The sequence below is a fragment of the Hemitrygon akajei genome, chromosome 5 (assembly GCF_048418815.1).
Source record: "Hemitrygon akajei chromosome 5, sHemAka1.3, whole genome shotgun sequence".
In the NCBI taxonomy this organism is placed as follows: Eukaryota; Metazoa; Chordata; class Chondrichthyes; order Myliobatiformes; family Dasyatidae; genus Hemitrygon; species Hemitrygon akajei.
The window spans coordinates 171,368,172-171,385,148 of NC_133128.1; the positions used below are offsets into that span (position 1 = coordinate 171,368,172).

The 16,977-nt window shown below is 42.0% G+C and overlaps 1 protein-coding gene across 1 annotated transcript in view; it reads left to right on the forward strand.

Moving 5' to 3' along the window:
• Positions 1-16,629, forward strand: part of ola1 (Obg-like ATPase 1) — a 168,196-nt gene extending 151,567 nt beyond the window's left edge. Inside the window, exon 11 of the mRNA XM_073047198.1 lies at positions 15,377-16,629. Within this exon, the coding sequence (XP_072903299.1) occupies positions 15,377-15,478 (102 nt within the window). The 3' untranslated portion in view covers positions 15,479-16,629. The remainder of the gene's footprint in view (positions 1-15,376) is intronic.
• Positions 16,630-16,977: the final 348 nt, after the last annotated feature.

The following is a 16,977-nucleotide window of genomic DNA, read 5'->3' on the forward strand; positions in this document are numbered from 1 at the left end:
CTTTAAAAAGCAACAAACCACTAAGCAAGCTATAAAGAAAGGGAAGATAGATTATGATAATAAACTAGTACAAAACAATAAAAATGGGTAGTGAAAGTTTTTATAATTATATAAAGCAGAAAAGGGTGGCTAAAGTGAATGTAGGTCCCTTGGAGGACAAGGGGGAATTGATATTGGGTAATGAGGAAATGGCTGAGGCTTTAAATTACTATTTTGTGTCGGTCTTCTTGGTGGAGGACATGTCAACATGCCAAATAGAAATGATATGGACGCGATGGAAGATGAGGACCTTGATACAATAGCTATCACTAGAGGTAGTGCTGAGCAAACTTGTGGGCCTAAAGAAAGATAAGTCCCCTAGTCCTGATGGAATGTATCCCAGGGCACTGAAAGAAATGACAGAGATTATAGTAGAGACTTCGGTGAGAATATACCAAAATTCTCTGGACTCTGGGTGGGTCCCAGCAGATTGGAAGAAGGCAAATGTCACGTCACTGTTCAGAAGAAGCATGTAGGCAAAAGGCAGGTAAATATAGGCCAGTTAGTTTACATCTGTAGTTTAAGCTATCATTAAAGAAGAAATAGCGAGGCATCTGGAAAGAAATGGGTCCATCAGGCAGATGCAGCAGGGATTCTGACCATCTTTCCTGTAGGTTGGTGGCCAAAGCTGCACACAATATTCCAAATTAGGCCTTAACAATGTTGTATACAACTTCCAACAGAACATCCCAATCCCAGTACTCAATACACTGATTTATGAAGGCCAATGTGCCAAAAGCCTTCTTTATGATTCTATCTACCTGTGAAACCACTTTCAAGGAATTATGGATGTACTTCCAGATCCCTCTGTTCTGCTGCAGTCCCTCAACCTACCGTGGTTAGGCTTCCCAAAGTGCAATATCTCACACTTATTACATTAAATTTCATCTGCCATTTTGTAGTCCATTTCACCAGCTGGTCCAGATCCAGCTGCAAACTTTAATGGTCTTCTTCATTGTCCACTATACCCCTAATCTTGGTGTCATGTTTATCGCTATGTAGATGACAAACAACAATTGTCCCAGCAACAATCCCTGTGGCACACCACTAGTCATCAGCCTCCAGTCAGAGAGGCAACCATCTACAACCACTTTCTGGCTTCTTTCATGAAGCCATTGTCTAATCTAATTTACTACTACATCTTGAATGCAAAGCAATGGAAACTTCTAGACCAAACCTCCCACGCGGGACCTTGTTAAAGGCCTTGCTAAAGTCTATGTAGACAACATCCGCTGCCCTGCCTTCACCAGCTTTACTGGTAACTTCTTTGAAAAACTCTCAAAGAGTGGTTAGACATGACATAACACACACAAAAACCATGTTGACTATCCCTAATCAGTCCCTGTCAATCCAAACACTTATATACCTGTTCCCTTAGAATACCTTTCATTAACTTTCCCACTATTGATGTCAGGCTCACCACCCTATACTTTCCTGGCTTATTCTTAGAGCCTTTCTTAAACAACAAAACAACATTAGCTATCCTCCAATCCTCCCAGCACCTCACCTGTGGCTAAAGATGTTTTAAATATCTCTGCTAGGGCTCCTGCGTTTACTGCACTAGCCTTCCACATTTACCGAAGAACATGTTGTCAGGCCCTGTGTATTTATCTATTCTGATTTTCCTCAAGACAGCAAACAACATGACTTCCAGGGTCCATGACCTCCTTGCTACATTGCCTCACATCTATAGACTTTTGAGTCCATCTCCTGAGTAAATACAGGTGCAAAAAATCCATTTAAGATCTCCCTCATTTGTTTCAGCTCTACGTATAGAATACCATTCTGATCTTCCAGAGGACCAGTTTTGTTCCTTGCTATCCTTTTTGCTCCTCATATGTAGAAGCCCTTGGGGTACACCTTGTCTGCTAGAGCAACCACGTGTCTTCTTTTAGCCTGCCAGATTTCCTTCTCTTTCGTTTCTTGTACTGCTCAAGTACTTCATTTGTTTGCAATGCACCTCCTTTTTCTTAACCAGGGCCTGAATATCTCTCAAAAACCAAAGTTCCCTAAACATGTTTTTCTTGCCTTTTATTCTGACAGGAACACACAAACTCTGTACTCTCAAAATTTCACTTTTGAAGGCCTCTCACTTATCAAGTTCATCTTTGCTGGAAAACAACCTGTCCCAATCCACACTTGTCAGATCTTTTCTGATACCATCAAAATTGGCCTTTCTCCAATTTAGAATCTCAACCCAAGGAACAGACCTAACTTTTCCCACAATTACCTTGAAATTAATGGCATTATGATCATTAGATGTTGTTGTGATGGAAAATAACTGGTTCTTTGAGTCTCAACAGTAGAGGCCTGGACACATACAGTTTTAATAATAAGGAATTTATTATTAAGGGGAAGTCAGGTCAACACAAGCAACTACAATACACAGGAAGCGGTGAGGGGACAGGGTACAGTTACACAAACAAAGAACAAGGGGAAAGCACTACAACAGCTATCCCCCTTGACCTTGGATAGCTGCGGCTCCCTTACCAGGACAAACGATAGACCTTCCCAAGCATAAATCAAAGCACTTACCTCCAATGTGGTGGTCTGCAAGAGAGGACTAGCCAAGGGCAAGTCTCACCTTTTAAAGCATGGGACTGGGCGAGATAATCCAATTAAGGTGACCAATAATTTAGGTGTGCATTGATTAGTTGGGAGGGATCAAATGTTGATTGGCATGTGGTGTGTCCTCCGACCAGCCAGGTGGCAGTGCATCTGTCACGTGGCCGGTATCTCTGGATACACTCCACCCCTCGGAAGACGCACCACATAGCCAACACACATAAGAGGGTGAAACAAAATCGCATATACCAGAAATAACCAATTTTGTGCAGCGAAGTAAATGCAGAGACACTCTTAATCAGCTGGCACGCGCAACATAGTATAGAAATGACTATGATTACAAGAATGAGTGCGATGGACCAGTGAATGACAGTTGCCCACCACCTCCCTAGGGACCCAAATGGCCACCAATTGCCCCATGAGGTGTTGTGCTGGAGGAGCTGGTCCCTTGATTTTTGAATTTTAGCCACCGAGACCGGAATGTGACAGCATTCCTTACCAACCACTGCACACGTTCCACCATCAGCAGCGAGTAGGTAGTCCAGTGCCATTCGGTTCTGCAGGGCGACCATCCTGACAGCTGTCAGTTCTGCCGCCGTTTGGGTGAGGGCATCCTCCGTGAGTTGCAGTGTCACTGCCGTCTCGTTGGCCGGAGTCTCGAGCACATTGGTCATCTGGATCACCTCCCGGGACAGCCGGGCCATACCATAACTGGGAAAGGCTATCATCCAGAACCTCTCTGCCTCTATAATGGCCCTCTTGTCCCGGTGGCCGCTGTACGCCAGATGCTCCCCAAGGTCATTCAGGGGTGGATGAAGGGCACCACATATGCTGGAAAGCAGCAGCCGTACCAGCTCATGGGGAGCCACGTGTAGGCGCGGTGGCCGCAGATCCAGTGGGTCCCGTTCAGGGTCCAGGGAGCTCCCAGCTTAGCGGCATCGTCGGCAGTGGTCACTGGGGCACCTGGGTACCAGTTTCACTGACAGTTGCTGTGACCAACGGAAAAGTTAGAAGTGTGCGCATTGCGGAGTCTGCACCAGCATTCGTTAGGTATACTCAGTGGCCGTGGAATAACTCTGAGGGTGGGGACTCTGGTGGAGGTCAAATTGTAGGGAGGGAAATACCAGTTCCTGAAGCACCCACCCCATCGGGGGTCAAGGGAAGAGATGTTGTGTAGTGGGGAGGAGAGTGGTGGGGGACTGCCAGCAGGCCCCCGCCCAAACAGATATACCAAAACCAGCAGGAGCAAACAGTCTGTGTAAACAGTTCATCTGAATCATCCAGCGGGGTCGGCGTGAGTGGCAGCGCATCATGAGCGTGTGCTGGGGCCCGCAAGCAGATCCAGCAGTCCGATCTGTTGGTGTTGCTGACAAACTCGTAAGCGACCCTGAGGAAGGTGTTGGCAGCTGTCACGGAGCCGAGCATCGCAGCGACCAGGAGGGATGACTGGAGTCGCACCATTGTCCTGTAGAGGGAGACGGGGGTGGAAGGGTGGGGGTAGGTGTAGGAGGAAACTCATTCCCGTCTGGTTAAATGCTGGGTATGTATACAGGACAAATCAGATTTGCCCGGAATGGCAACCCAGCGGGTGTCCCTGGACCGCGCGTGACAATTTCTCCCTTTCTGGGGAGGCTCTGCGGCTGTCGGATCCATACTCTGCCCGAGTCCTCAATCTCGGGGGGTTCAGTGGTTTCCCAGTCGGGAGAAGGGGACTGTGCCAGGTGGCGGGCCGGTGGGGATCCCCCTTGGCTAGTGAGCCGTGTGTTTAACTGGTCAGCGGCCTGCTGAAGGACACTTAGTCACCCCTGCAGCGTGCAAGAGGGTGTCAGAGTGCAAATTTTTTCCTTGAGCAGGCTGTTCATTCTTTCAGTTAAGCCCGATGCCTGGGGGTGGTGGGGTATATGGAACAGTCAGGAGATCACCGCCTCAGCCGCCCAGGTCTGGGCTTTGGTCCCAGCAAAGTGTGAGCCCTGATCGGATTGTACCTCCCATGGGACCCCATAGACAGAGGAGAGGTGCTGTAATCCTCTGATGGTGCCGTTCTGGTCGGCCCTCTCACAGGGCACCGCCACCAGGACACCCGAATATGTGTCCACCATCGTGAGGACGTACTGCTTCTTACACTTACCTCCAATGTGGTGGTCTGTAAGAGAGGACTAACCAAGGGCAAGTCTCACCTTTTAAAGCATGGGGCTGGGCGAGATAATCCAATTAAGCTGACCAATAATTTGATTAGTTGGGAGGGACCAAATGTTGATTGGCATGTGGTGTGTCCTCCGACCAGCCAGGTGGCAGTGCGTCTATCACGTGGCCGGTATCTCTGGATACAGATGTAAATTATACCCCTACACAAACTTCTTTCACCTGCCTTGTCTAATACCCAAATAGGTCATCTAATATCACACTCTCTGTAGTTGGAATATCTATGTACTGACTGAGGAAACTTTCCGGAACACTTTTGACAAACTCTTGCCCATCCAGCCTTTTTACAATATGGGAGTCGGTCAGTATGTGGAAAGTTAAAATCTCCTACATCACAATCTTGTGTTTCTTGCAACCTCTGTACAAATTCACTCCTCTAAATCTTTCAGACTGTTGGGTGGTCTATAATTAATCCCATTAATGTGGTCATACCTTACTTATTCTTCAATTCTACCCATAAAGTCTCACTGGCGAGCACTCCAGTCTATAGTGATTGAATACTGCTGTGATATTTTCCCTAACTAGTTGTAAAACCCCTCCCCCTTTAATTTTTCCCACTCTATCTCATCTAAACCAACAGAACCCCGGAGCATTGAGCTGCTCTCCAGTAATCAAGTCTCACTAATGGCTACAATATCATAATTTGACATACCAACCCAGGCTCTAAGTTCATCTGCCTTTCCTACAATACTCCTTGCATTAAAATATACCCAGCTTAAAATATTAGTCCCACCATGCTCAACCCTTCGATTCCTCACTTTGTATGTAGGCTAAACATTACTTTAAAGTCAAATTATATCTGAATGACAATACAGTTGTTTGATGAAATAAGAAAGAGTCATTAAGGGAAATATGGTTAATATGGTACATATGGAATTCCAAAAAGCAGCTTTTTAAAATTCCATGTGCTGTACGTGAACTCTAAAAAAGCTGCTGCTTAGTAGGCTTATCATTTAGATTGTATGAACTGAAAATTGGCTACTTAACAGAAAATGGGGAATGGGGTTGTTTTCAAATTAGAGGGAAGTAGGTTTATTATCACTGACATAATTATGTTGTGAAATTTGTTTTGTGGCAACACAACATTGCAATACATACAAATTGCTATTAATTACGATAAGAATATATATAAAAATTAAATAGTGCAAAAAGAGCAAAGTAGTGAGTTAGTGTTCATGGATTATCCAGAAATCTGATGGCAGAGGGGAAGAAGCTGTTCCTAAATGTTGAGTATGCGTCTTCAGGCTCCTTATATTTCATCGATGGTAGTAATATGAGGACAGCATGTCCTGCTGGTAACATGATTTTGCCGCCGCCTTGAGGATTTTGTCAATGCTTGGGAACTGGCTGAGTTTCCAGCCCTCTGCAGGCTTTTCCGATCTTATGCAGTGGTGCCTTCATACCAGATGGTGATGTGATGAGTGAGAATGCTTTCTATCTTACATCTGTAGAAGTTTGCTGGAGTTAGTGGTAACATACTACATCTCCTGAAACTTCTAATGAATTATAGTTACTGGTGTGCCTTCCTCATAATTGCATCAATATATTGGGCTTAGAATAGATCTTCACAGATGTTGACATCCAGAAACTTGAAGTTGTTTAACCCTTTCCGCTCTTATCCCCTTGATTGGAACTGCTGTGTGTTCTCCTGATTTCCTCTTCTTTCCTTGGTCTTCATGACATTGAGTGCAAGGTTATTGTTACAACTAGACTAGCTGATCTTTCTCAATCCCGTACACTAACTCGTCACCATCTGAGATTCCGCCAACAATAATTGGTATTGGTGAATTTATAGGTGGCATTTGAGTTGTGCTTAGCCACACAATCACAAGTGTAGAGAGAGCAGAGTAGTGAGTTAAGCGCACATCTTTGAGGTGCGCCAATGATAATTGTCAGTGAGGAGATGTTATTTCTGATCGGCAAAGTCAAGGATACAGTTGCAGAGGGCTAGACATGAGGATTCACCCTCTTGAAAGATGTTCTGACATCGGCCTCTGAGACAGATTTACGGGATATGCTACATCTCAAGTTGATATGTTTCTAAATGGGCACAATTGAGAGCATTCTGACGGCTGTATCACTGCCTGGTTTGGGAACCGTACTTCCCTCAATTGCAGGACTCTGCAGAGAGTATTGCGGACAGCCCTGCGCATCTGTCGATGTGAACTTCCCACTATTCAGGACATTTACAAAGACAAGTGTGTAAAAAGGACCCGAAGGATCATTGGGGACCCGAGTCAACCCAACCACAAACTATTCCAGCTGCTACCATCTGGGAAACGGTACTGCAGCATAAAAGCCAGGACCAACAAGCTCCAGGATAGCTTCTTCCACCAGGCCATCAGACTGCTTAATTCATGCTGACACAAATGTATTTCTATGTTATATTGTCTGTCTTGTTGCACATACTATTTATTATAAATTACTATAAATTTCACATTAAGACAGATGTAACAAAGATTTTTACTCCTCACATATATAAAGGATGTAAGTCATAAAGTCGGTTTAATTTGTGGTAGGATGGTAGTTCATGGTCAGGAAAGATTTAGAGGGATAAAGGCCAAGTGCAAGCAAATGGGCCTAGCTTTGATAATCACTTTGGTGGACATGGATGAGTTGTTTCGACCAAAAGATTTGGGAACAGAATTAGTCCATTTGGCCCATCGAGTCTGCTCCGCCATTTCATTATGGCTGATCCATTTTCCTTCTCAGTCCCAATCTCCTGCCTTCTCTCTGAATCCCTTCATGCCCTGAATAATCAAGAAGCTATTAACCTCTGCCTTAAATTACATTCTTTATGACCACATCCAGAAGAATTTTATCAAGGAGTTATTGTGTCAGATGACAAAAAGAATTCATTAGTAGATTTACAGATTATCCACCTTAAAAGTGGAGACTTTGATGAAAGCAATTCTAGTGCTTAGGATCTTATCAACTGAAATATTTGGGCAGAATGAGAGGCAACAATTGGAGGATCACAGATACAGATTCTTCAAATGCCATCTATAAATTTGCTGATGACACCACTGTTGCTGGTAGATTTTCAGATCGCTGCAGAGGGTTGCAGATTCAGTCAGCCCAATCACATGCACAACACTCCCCACTGTCAAAGACATCTTCAAAAGGCGGAACCTCAAGATTGTGGCATCCATCATTAAGGACCCTTATCATTTGGGACAAGTCCTCTTCTCATTACAGGTGTGCACTGCGTAACGTCCATTTGAACAACGTCCATAGTCCCGATCAGAGAACATGACATAGCAGACGTAACCAATCTTATGTATCATGCGTCTCTTGAGTGTAGTGGCGTTATCTCTCTGTTTAATTTTCTTTCGAAAATATTACCGTAAAGTACATCATGGCTTCCAAATGCAGCAAAAGCACTCCTAGTGATAGCAGCAGCAAGAGGCAAAGGATATAATATGTGTTTGCACAACGGCCAAAACACATAACGTCTGATTTCATAGAACGTATCGTAGACATTAAGCGACGCATACCTGTACTACTGTTGAGGAGGAAGTACAGGAGCCTGAAGACACAGATTCAATGCTTTAAGAAACCCTTCATACTCTCCACCAGCAAATTTCTGAATGGTCTCTGAACACTACCTCATTATTCTACTTTTGCACAAAACAACAAATTTCACGACATATACAGTATCAGTAATAATAAGCCTGAATCTGATTCTGATTTTTGTGAATGTGAGAACTTTTGAGCATTGGAAGGAATGACACCATAGATAGAGGGATTTGAAAATGAGAGAAGAAATATTGCAATGAACAGTTTGCTTAAATTGAGCCTCCTGTATATGCAACCAAACATCGTGGCAATGGATAAGTGAGATTTGGTGAGATTTGGTGAAAATCCTACAAAAAGTCATGGATACGGTCCAGTCCATCATGGGAAAAGCCCTCCCCGTCATTGAGCACTGTCGCAGGAAAGTAGCATTCATCATCAAGGATCCCCATCAACCAGGCCATAGTCTCTTCTGATTCTTGAGGGGTAATAACTGTTCCTGAACCTGATGGTCCTCAGAGTCTTGTACCTTCTTCCTGATAGCACAGAGAAGAGAGCATGACCTGGGTGGTTGGGGTCCCAGATGGTGGATTCTGCTTTCTTACAACAAAACTTCATGTAGTTGTGCTCAATGGTGGCTTTGCCCATGATGGACTGGACCGTATCCATGACTTTTTGTAGGATTTTCTGTTCAAGGGCATTAGTTTTTCCATACCAAGCTGTGATGCAGCTAGTCAATATACTCTCCAACACACGTCTACAGAAATTTGTCAAAGTTTTAGATGTTATGCCAAATCCGAAGGAAATAGAGGCAATGCCATGCTTTCTTCATAATTGCACTTATGTGCTGGACCCAAGACAGATCTTCTAAAATGATACCACCAAGGAATTTAAAGCTGCTGACCCTTTCCACCTCTGATCCCTCAATGACGACTGGCTCATAGACTTCTGGTTTCCTCTTCCTGAAGTCAATAATCAGCTCATTGGTCTTGCTGATGTTGAGTGAGAAGTTGTTGCTGTGGCACCTCTTAGCCAGATTTTCAACTCCCTTCTATATCAGGCAGCCAGTCAATGTACTCTCCAGCATACAATTATAGAAGTTGTTTAAAGCCATGCTTAATTTTCACAAACTCCTAAGGAAGTCGTGCACTGTCATGAAATTTCTTCATAAACATGCTTGCATGCTGGTCTCTGGACAGATCCTCTGAAATGATGACATAGAGGAATTTAAAGTTGCTGTACCTCTCCATCTTGGATCCCCTGATGAGGACTGGCTCATGGAGCTCTGGTTTTCTCTCCCTGAAATTAATAATCAGCTCCTTGGTCTTAGAAACATAGAAGCATAGAAAACCTACAGAATAATATAAGGCCCTTTGGCCCACAGTTCTGTGCCAAACATGTACTTTAGAAATGACCTAGGGTTACCCATAGCCCTCTATTTTTCTAAGCTCCATGTACCTACCCAGGAGCCTGTTAAAAGACTGTCTGCAACACAGTCGCCAGCAGTCCATTCCACGCACTCACCACTCTCTGCATAAAAACCCACCTCTGACATCCCCTCTGTACCTACTTCCAAGCACCTTAAAACTGTGCCCTCTCATGTTAGCCATCTCAGCCCTGGGAAAAAGCCTCTGACTATCCACATGATCAATGCCTCTCATTATCTTGTACACCTCTATCAAGTCACCTCTCATCCTTCGTCGCTCCAAGGAGAAAAGACCAAGTTCACTCAACCTATTCTCGTAAGGTATGCTCCCCAATCCAGACATCCTTGTAAATCTCCTCTGTAGCCTTTCTGTAGTTTCCACACCCTTCCTGTAATGAGGTGACCAGAACTGAGCACAGTGCTCCAAGTGGGGTCTTACCGGAGTCCTATATAGCTGTAACATTATCTCTCAGCTCTTGAACTCAATCCCACGGTTGATGAAAGCCAATACACGGTATGCCTTCCTAACCACACAGTCAACCTGTGCAGCAGCTTTGAGGGTCCTATGGACTCAGACCCCAAGATCCTGCTGATCTTCCACACTGCCAAGAGTCTTACCATTAGTACTATATTCTGCCATCATATTTAATTACCAAAATGAACCACCTCACACTTACCTGGGTTGAACTCCATCTGCCACTTCTCAGCCCAGTTTTGCATCCTATAGATGTCCCACTGTAATCTCTGACAGCGCTCCACAGTACCCCCAACCTTTGTGTCATCAGCAAATTTACTAACCCATCCCTCCACTTCCTCATCCAGGTCATTTATAAAAATCACAAAGAGTAGGGGTCTCAGAACAGATCCCTGAGGCACACCACTGGTCACCAACTTCCATGCAGAATATGACCCATCTACAACTACTGTTTACCTTCTGTTGGCAAGCCAATTCTGGATCGAGAAAGCAAGGTCCCCTTGAAACCCATGCCTCCTTACTTTCTCAATAAGCCTTGCATGGGGTACCTTTATCAGATGCCTTGCTGAAATTTATAGACACTATATCTACTGCTCTACCCTCATCAATATGTCTAGTCACATCCTCAAAAACTTCAGTCAGGCTCGTAAGGCTCGAACTGCCTTTGAAAACCATGTTGACTATTCCTAATCACATTGTGCCTCTCCAAATGTTCATAAATCCTGCCTCTCAGGATCTTCCCCATCAATTTACCAACCACTGAAGTAAGACTCATTGACCTATAATTTCCTGGGCTACCTCTACTCCCTTTCTTGAATAAGGGAACAACATCTGCAGCCCTCCAATCCTCTGGAACTTCTCCTGTCCCCATTGACGATGCAAAGATCATTGCTAGAGGTTCAACAATTTCCTCCCTCACTTCCCACAGTAACCTGGGATATATCTCATCTGGTCCTAGTGACTTATCCAACGTGATGCTTTCCAAAAGTTCCAGCACATCCTCTTTCTTAATGCTTATGTGCTCAAGCTTTTCAGTCCGCTGTAAGTCATCACTACGGTCGCCAAGGTCCTTTTCCATAGTGAATACTGAAGCAAAGTATTCATTAATGAAGTACCTCCACTATCTCCTCTGGTTCTGTACACACTTTTCCACAGTCACACTTGATTTGTCCTATTCTCTCATGCCTTATCCTATTGCTCTTTACATACTTGTAGAATGCCTTGACATTTTCCATAATCCTGCTCACTAAGGCTTTCTCATGGCCCCTTCTGGCTCTCCTTATTTCATTCTTAAGCTCCTTCCTGCTAGCCTTATAATCTTCTAGATCTCTATCATTACCTAGTTTTTCGAACCTTTTGTAAGCTTTTCTTTTTGACTAGATTTTCAACAGCCTTTGTACACCACGACTCCTGTACCCCTACCATCCTTTCCCTGTTTCATTGGAACGTACCTATGAGTAACACCACGCAAATATCCCCTGAACATTTGCCGTAGCTTATATTTCCCTGAGAAAATCAGTTCCCAATTTATGCTTCCAAGTTCCTACCTGATAGCTTCATATTTCCCCTTACTCCAATTAAACACTTTCCTAACTTGTCTGTTCCTATCCCTCTCCAGTGCCATGGTAAAGGAAGTAGAATTGTGATCACTATCTACAAAGTGCTGTCCCACTGAGAGACCTGACACCTGACCAGGCTCATTTCCAATACCAGACCAAGTACAGCATCTCCTCTTCTAGGCTTATCTACATATTGTGTCAGGAAACCTTCCTGAACATACCTAACAAACTCCATCCCATCCAAACTCCTTGCTCTAGGGAGATGCCAGTCAAATATTGGGGAAATTAAGATCTCCCACCATGACAACTCTGTTATTATTGTATCTTTCCAGAATCTGTCTTACTATCTGCTCCTCGATAACTCTGTTACTATTAGGTGGCCTATAAAAACACCCAGTTTTTTAAAAACCCTAGGAAATCTGCAAATGCTGGAAATTCAAACAACACACACAAAATGCTGGTGGTCCTGACGAAGAGTCTCGGCCCAAAACGACGACAGGTCTTCTTCCTATAGATGCTGCCTGGCCTGCTGTGTTCCACCAGCATTTTGTGTGTGTTGTTTAAAAAACCCTTCCTGTTTCTAACTTCCACCCACAGAAACTTGATGACATTGAGTAAGAGGTTGTTGTGCACCACTCGGCCAGATTTTCTATCTCCCTCCTATATGCTGACTCAGCCTTCAACAGTGATGTTGCATTCAAACTTAAAATATGGCATTGGAGCAGTGCTTAGCCAGACAGTCTTAAGTGTAAAGCGAGTAAAGCTGGGGACTAAGCACATAGTCTTGTGATGCACCTGTGCAGATAGAAATTGTGAAGATGTTGTTGCCAATCTGAACTGACTGGGGTCTGCAAGTAGGAAATCGAGAATCCATTTGCACAAGGAGGTATTGAGGCCAAGGTCTTGAAGCTTATTGATTAGCTTTAGGGGATGATAGTATTGTGTGCTGAGCTGTAGTCGATAAAGAGCATCCTGAGGTATGCATCTTTGCTGCCCAGATGTTCCAGGGTTGAGTGAAGCGTCAATGATATTGCATCTACTGTGGACCTGTTATTCCAGTAGGCAAATTAGAGCAGATCCAAGTCACTTCTCAGGCAGGATTTGATAATGTTTTATCACCAACGTGTCAAAACACTTCATCATTGTGGATATGTGTACCATAGGTGCTACTAGATGACAGTCATTGAGGTATGTTACCAAGTTCTTCTGAGGTACTGGTGTAAATGAAGCCTGTTGGAAGCAGCTGAGTACCTCAGGCTGCTGAAGCAAGAGGTTAAAGATCTCAGTGAACACTCCAGCCAGTTGATCAGCACAGGTCTTTGGTACTCAGCCAGGCTGGGGTGCTTTTCATAGGTTCACAATCCTGAAAGATGCTCTCATGTATAGCCTCACAGACAGAAATCACAGCATCATCTGGAGCTGTGTGAGTTCCTGATGGTTCCTCCATGTTTTGAAGGTCAATGTGTACTTAGGGCATTGAGCTCATCTGGAAGCAAAGCCCTGTTGTCACTGATGTCATTTGATTTCACTTGTTAGAGGTGATAGCATTCAAGCTCTGCCACAGCTGTTGAGCTGTCGAGCTTTTTTCATTGCTACATGGTTAGCCCAGAATTACCCCATCAGAGCACCACAAAGAGTTTATTATAAAACACACACCTGCACCTTTTGCCTTTTCCGAGTCAGCAGTGCGGTCCATCCTGTGTATCGAAAAGTCTTAAGATCTGATCACTGTATCTGGCATACTCTTGAGTAAGCACATCTCTGTAAATCTCACAAATCAACAGTTCCTCATTTCCTTACAATACAGCACCCTTGTCCTTAGGTCCTCAATGTTGTTCTTCAGTGACTGCACATTTGCTAACAAGATGCTTGGTAGAGGGGGTCTCATCCCTCTGCTTTTCAGTCTGGCTTGGAGTATTCCCCCACCCCCACCACCACCGACTTTAAAAGCAGCTCCAGTTTTTTAATCACAAACCATAGGTTTTTCTTAAGCTTTTTATCTCTGGTTACTCTCTGCATTACTAACTACTTTGGAATGTTTGAGTAAACTACCAATTCAAAAGGTGCAAATGTAGATAATTCAAAATAAATTGCATCGAGCAATACTTGAACAGAAGAAATATGTTTGAAAAATGTGTAACTGACGAAGTTCAAAATGTTTATGGAGAAGGGGTTATAAGCCTATCTGCTGAAATTATTATTGCTGAGCATATTGTGTATGCCACGGTTTTGACTAATAGCACTTAGTGATTGTTCTGTGAACTTCACATTGAATGGCTGTATGAAGGCTTTGTAGTCAACAGGGATGTTGTTTTATTAGCAGTCATATCTGGTTGTGAAATGCTGGCCTTTCCAGATGTCTGCTTTCAAGTGCAAATGAATTGGTTTCACATCTAGCTTAATACATATTTAAGATCTCACAGTTATTATATTTTTAAAATACTCTTTCTCCAGTTCAACAAGAGGAAAATAAATAGCCCACTGAACATTAGGAAGATCAAGTGGTCGTTTAAAAACATATAGAGGAAGTATAGATAAAACACTGTAAATGATATAATTTCATAAAAATACTTATAGTCTAGGCTTTAAAATTATTTAAATTGCTCTTGCTCTTTGTATCTATTTTGCTTTGATATTTGGTTATCACTATTTGTAAATACCAGTGAATGTACTGATTTATGTTTAATATGCGTTAATAGATTTTAACTGGAATACTGTTTGAACTGTCTGTTAAATACAATGAAATTTCGCCATTACTGTACTCTCCTTGTAATTTAAATATCAAATTAGACACAGTTGTGTTTAACCATATCATGAGCACATGGAGATTGCAAAACAGACCTTGGATTTATATATCAAATTTTATAGTTTATACATTCCTTTGTGGCCATTTGCACTAATACCAATCAGTTTCCATTCTTACAAGAGCATACCAGTGTGTTCTATCGGAATGGTCGGAGTCAATCAGGCTACTCCGATTGTATACCTTGTTTGTCTGGTCATCTGGGTTTGTGATAGGCTTGTCTGGAAGTTGCATAATAAAACTGGATTAAACTCATCTGGCACCCACCCATTATTATGTTTACAAATGTAACACAAAAGATCTGCCTCTTTGTTAAATGAATGCCACAGGAGAAGACTGCATGAAAGTCGGAGTGAACTTTATTCTTGTTCTGGCAATAAATTAGTTTTCCTTAATATGATGATTGAAGTTATTAAATGTCAGTTAAAGTGACTCAGGAGGCCCTTGTAATTGTACGTGCTCGCTATTTTGAACTGATTGGTCAGTAATAAATATATTGGAATATTTTTCTGGGTTGCTGATTTGATTCCAAAGGCCAACAGAATGGAGGAAGAAATGATCAAAAGTGAAATCTTTCATGCTCTCTATCAGAGCTTGATTTGGAAAAGAAAGGAAATCAGATGTTCAATGAGAACCGAATAAATCTGCAGCTGAAATTTAATAATGCATGTGTTTATGAATCATGAAATTGTTCAAAGAAAATGTTTCTAAACTCTGTTTTTGAAACTATTTTATTTGCATTCCACAGATAATGATTGTTTATTCATTTTAATTTTTGTAATTGTTTGCAGAGTGCTGGAAAATATAGACAACAAGGCAGAAATTACGTTGTTGAAGATGGAGACATTATCTTTTTCAAATTCAATACACCACAGCAATCAAAAAAGAAGTGAATTTCAAGTACAACTTCCTCCTGTCGTGAGCAGTAGAACATAATAGACAAGACATTGCACATATTCAAACTTGCAAATAAAAGGAGTTTTGATATTGGTTTCTGACTAATTGGTTAAGGACAGATTGGCATATGGCAACAATGACAATAAATTGGATCTTTGATAGGATTCATCTTATATTGATCTGACATGTGGATTTAACTATATTCTAAACAACTGAACTAGATTGAATTTACTTATTTTTAAATATATATTTGGCTGTAAATCATGATTTCAACCTGTCTTGGGACAGCTTGTTATTCCTTTAATTGTATTCCTCATGTTTGTTTTGGAATGAGATAATGTTATTCCAATGAAAATGTAGGTTCACTAAATGTCGACAGCTTTAATTTAAGATTAAAGCTCTACTCTAAATTGGAGCATTTCAAGAACCATATTACTCTCATGATACTTCATTAATCTCCATCACTAGATGCCAAATCTGACACACTTGACAGAAAAGACAATGGCATTGCTCCTTTCTGAATCTACAGATAATGCATGTTTTACAGTACTCCAGATGTTTACAGTCAATAAAACATTTGACAAAAACAGTCTTGGTGTGTTTGGGGATGTCTGTATTGACTGACTGTGGTGTGTTAAATGTGATATGGCACCTGGTAGTTGCTGATTACAGAATTTAAAGACATGTGTATGATACAGTAACTGCCAGTGTGGGGCAGCTTTTATTATATTTCAGAAATGGTTCTTTTCATTAAAAGATAAAGATTAAGGTGCTGATGATTTACTGAAAGCATGAATAGATGGGCATTTATTGTGAGGATAAGTACTTTCATGTCTGTATTATAACAGTTCATGATCTAGATGGGTGTAATACAGAAGCATAAATTTATGTTTTTTTTGGTAAATTGATTTTTGTGTACAACTAGGAGATTCACCTCAGTGGTTTGATTTTATTCGTTTACAGTTAACCCCTTTAGACATTTATAAATGCATTGTGCTGTGTTGGTGATTAAAGCTCTTTTCCAATATCATAATACATTTGTCACCCATTACATTTTGCAAATTCTCTTAAGGTAGGGTTGAATAGTGGTCAGTGACTTTGTGGAAATGTTTATCATGTGTACTTCATTAAATTTGTTCACTCACAATGGATTGTTGATTGCAATTTTGTGCCATCAATTTCCAGTAAGCGTTAAAAAGAAAAGGCAAAAACAAGCTTGAAACACACATCTGGAAGGGAAAATGTATACCAGAAGAGTCATATTGAAATATTAACATTATTTTCTCTTTCAGATGTGTATTTTTGTCATTTGTTGAAATTTATAATAGAACTGTATTAGTGATTTTCTTTTATATATGCCTAGAATACCTACTGGGTATGTGCTGTTGGACTAGAATTGTCTTTCTGTACAGGAAGAGAAGTTTTTTTTATTGTGTATAAGAACAGTTGAGATCTGAAAGAATATCTTTTTAAATGTCAAGTGGTACACTTGACA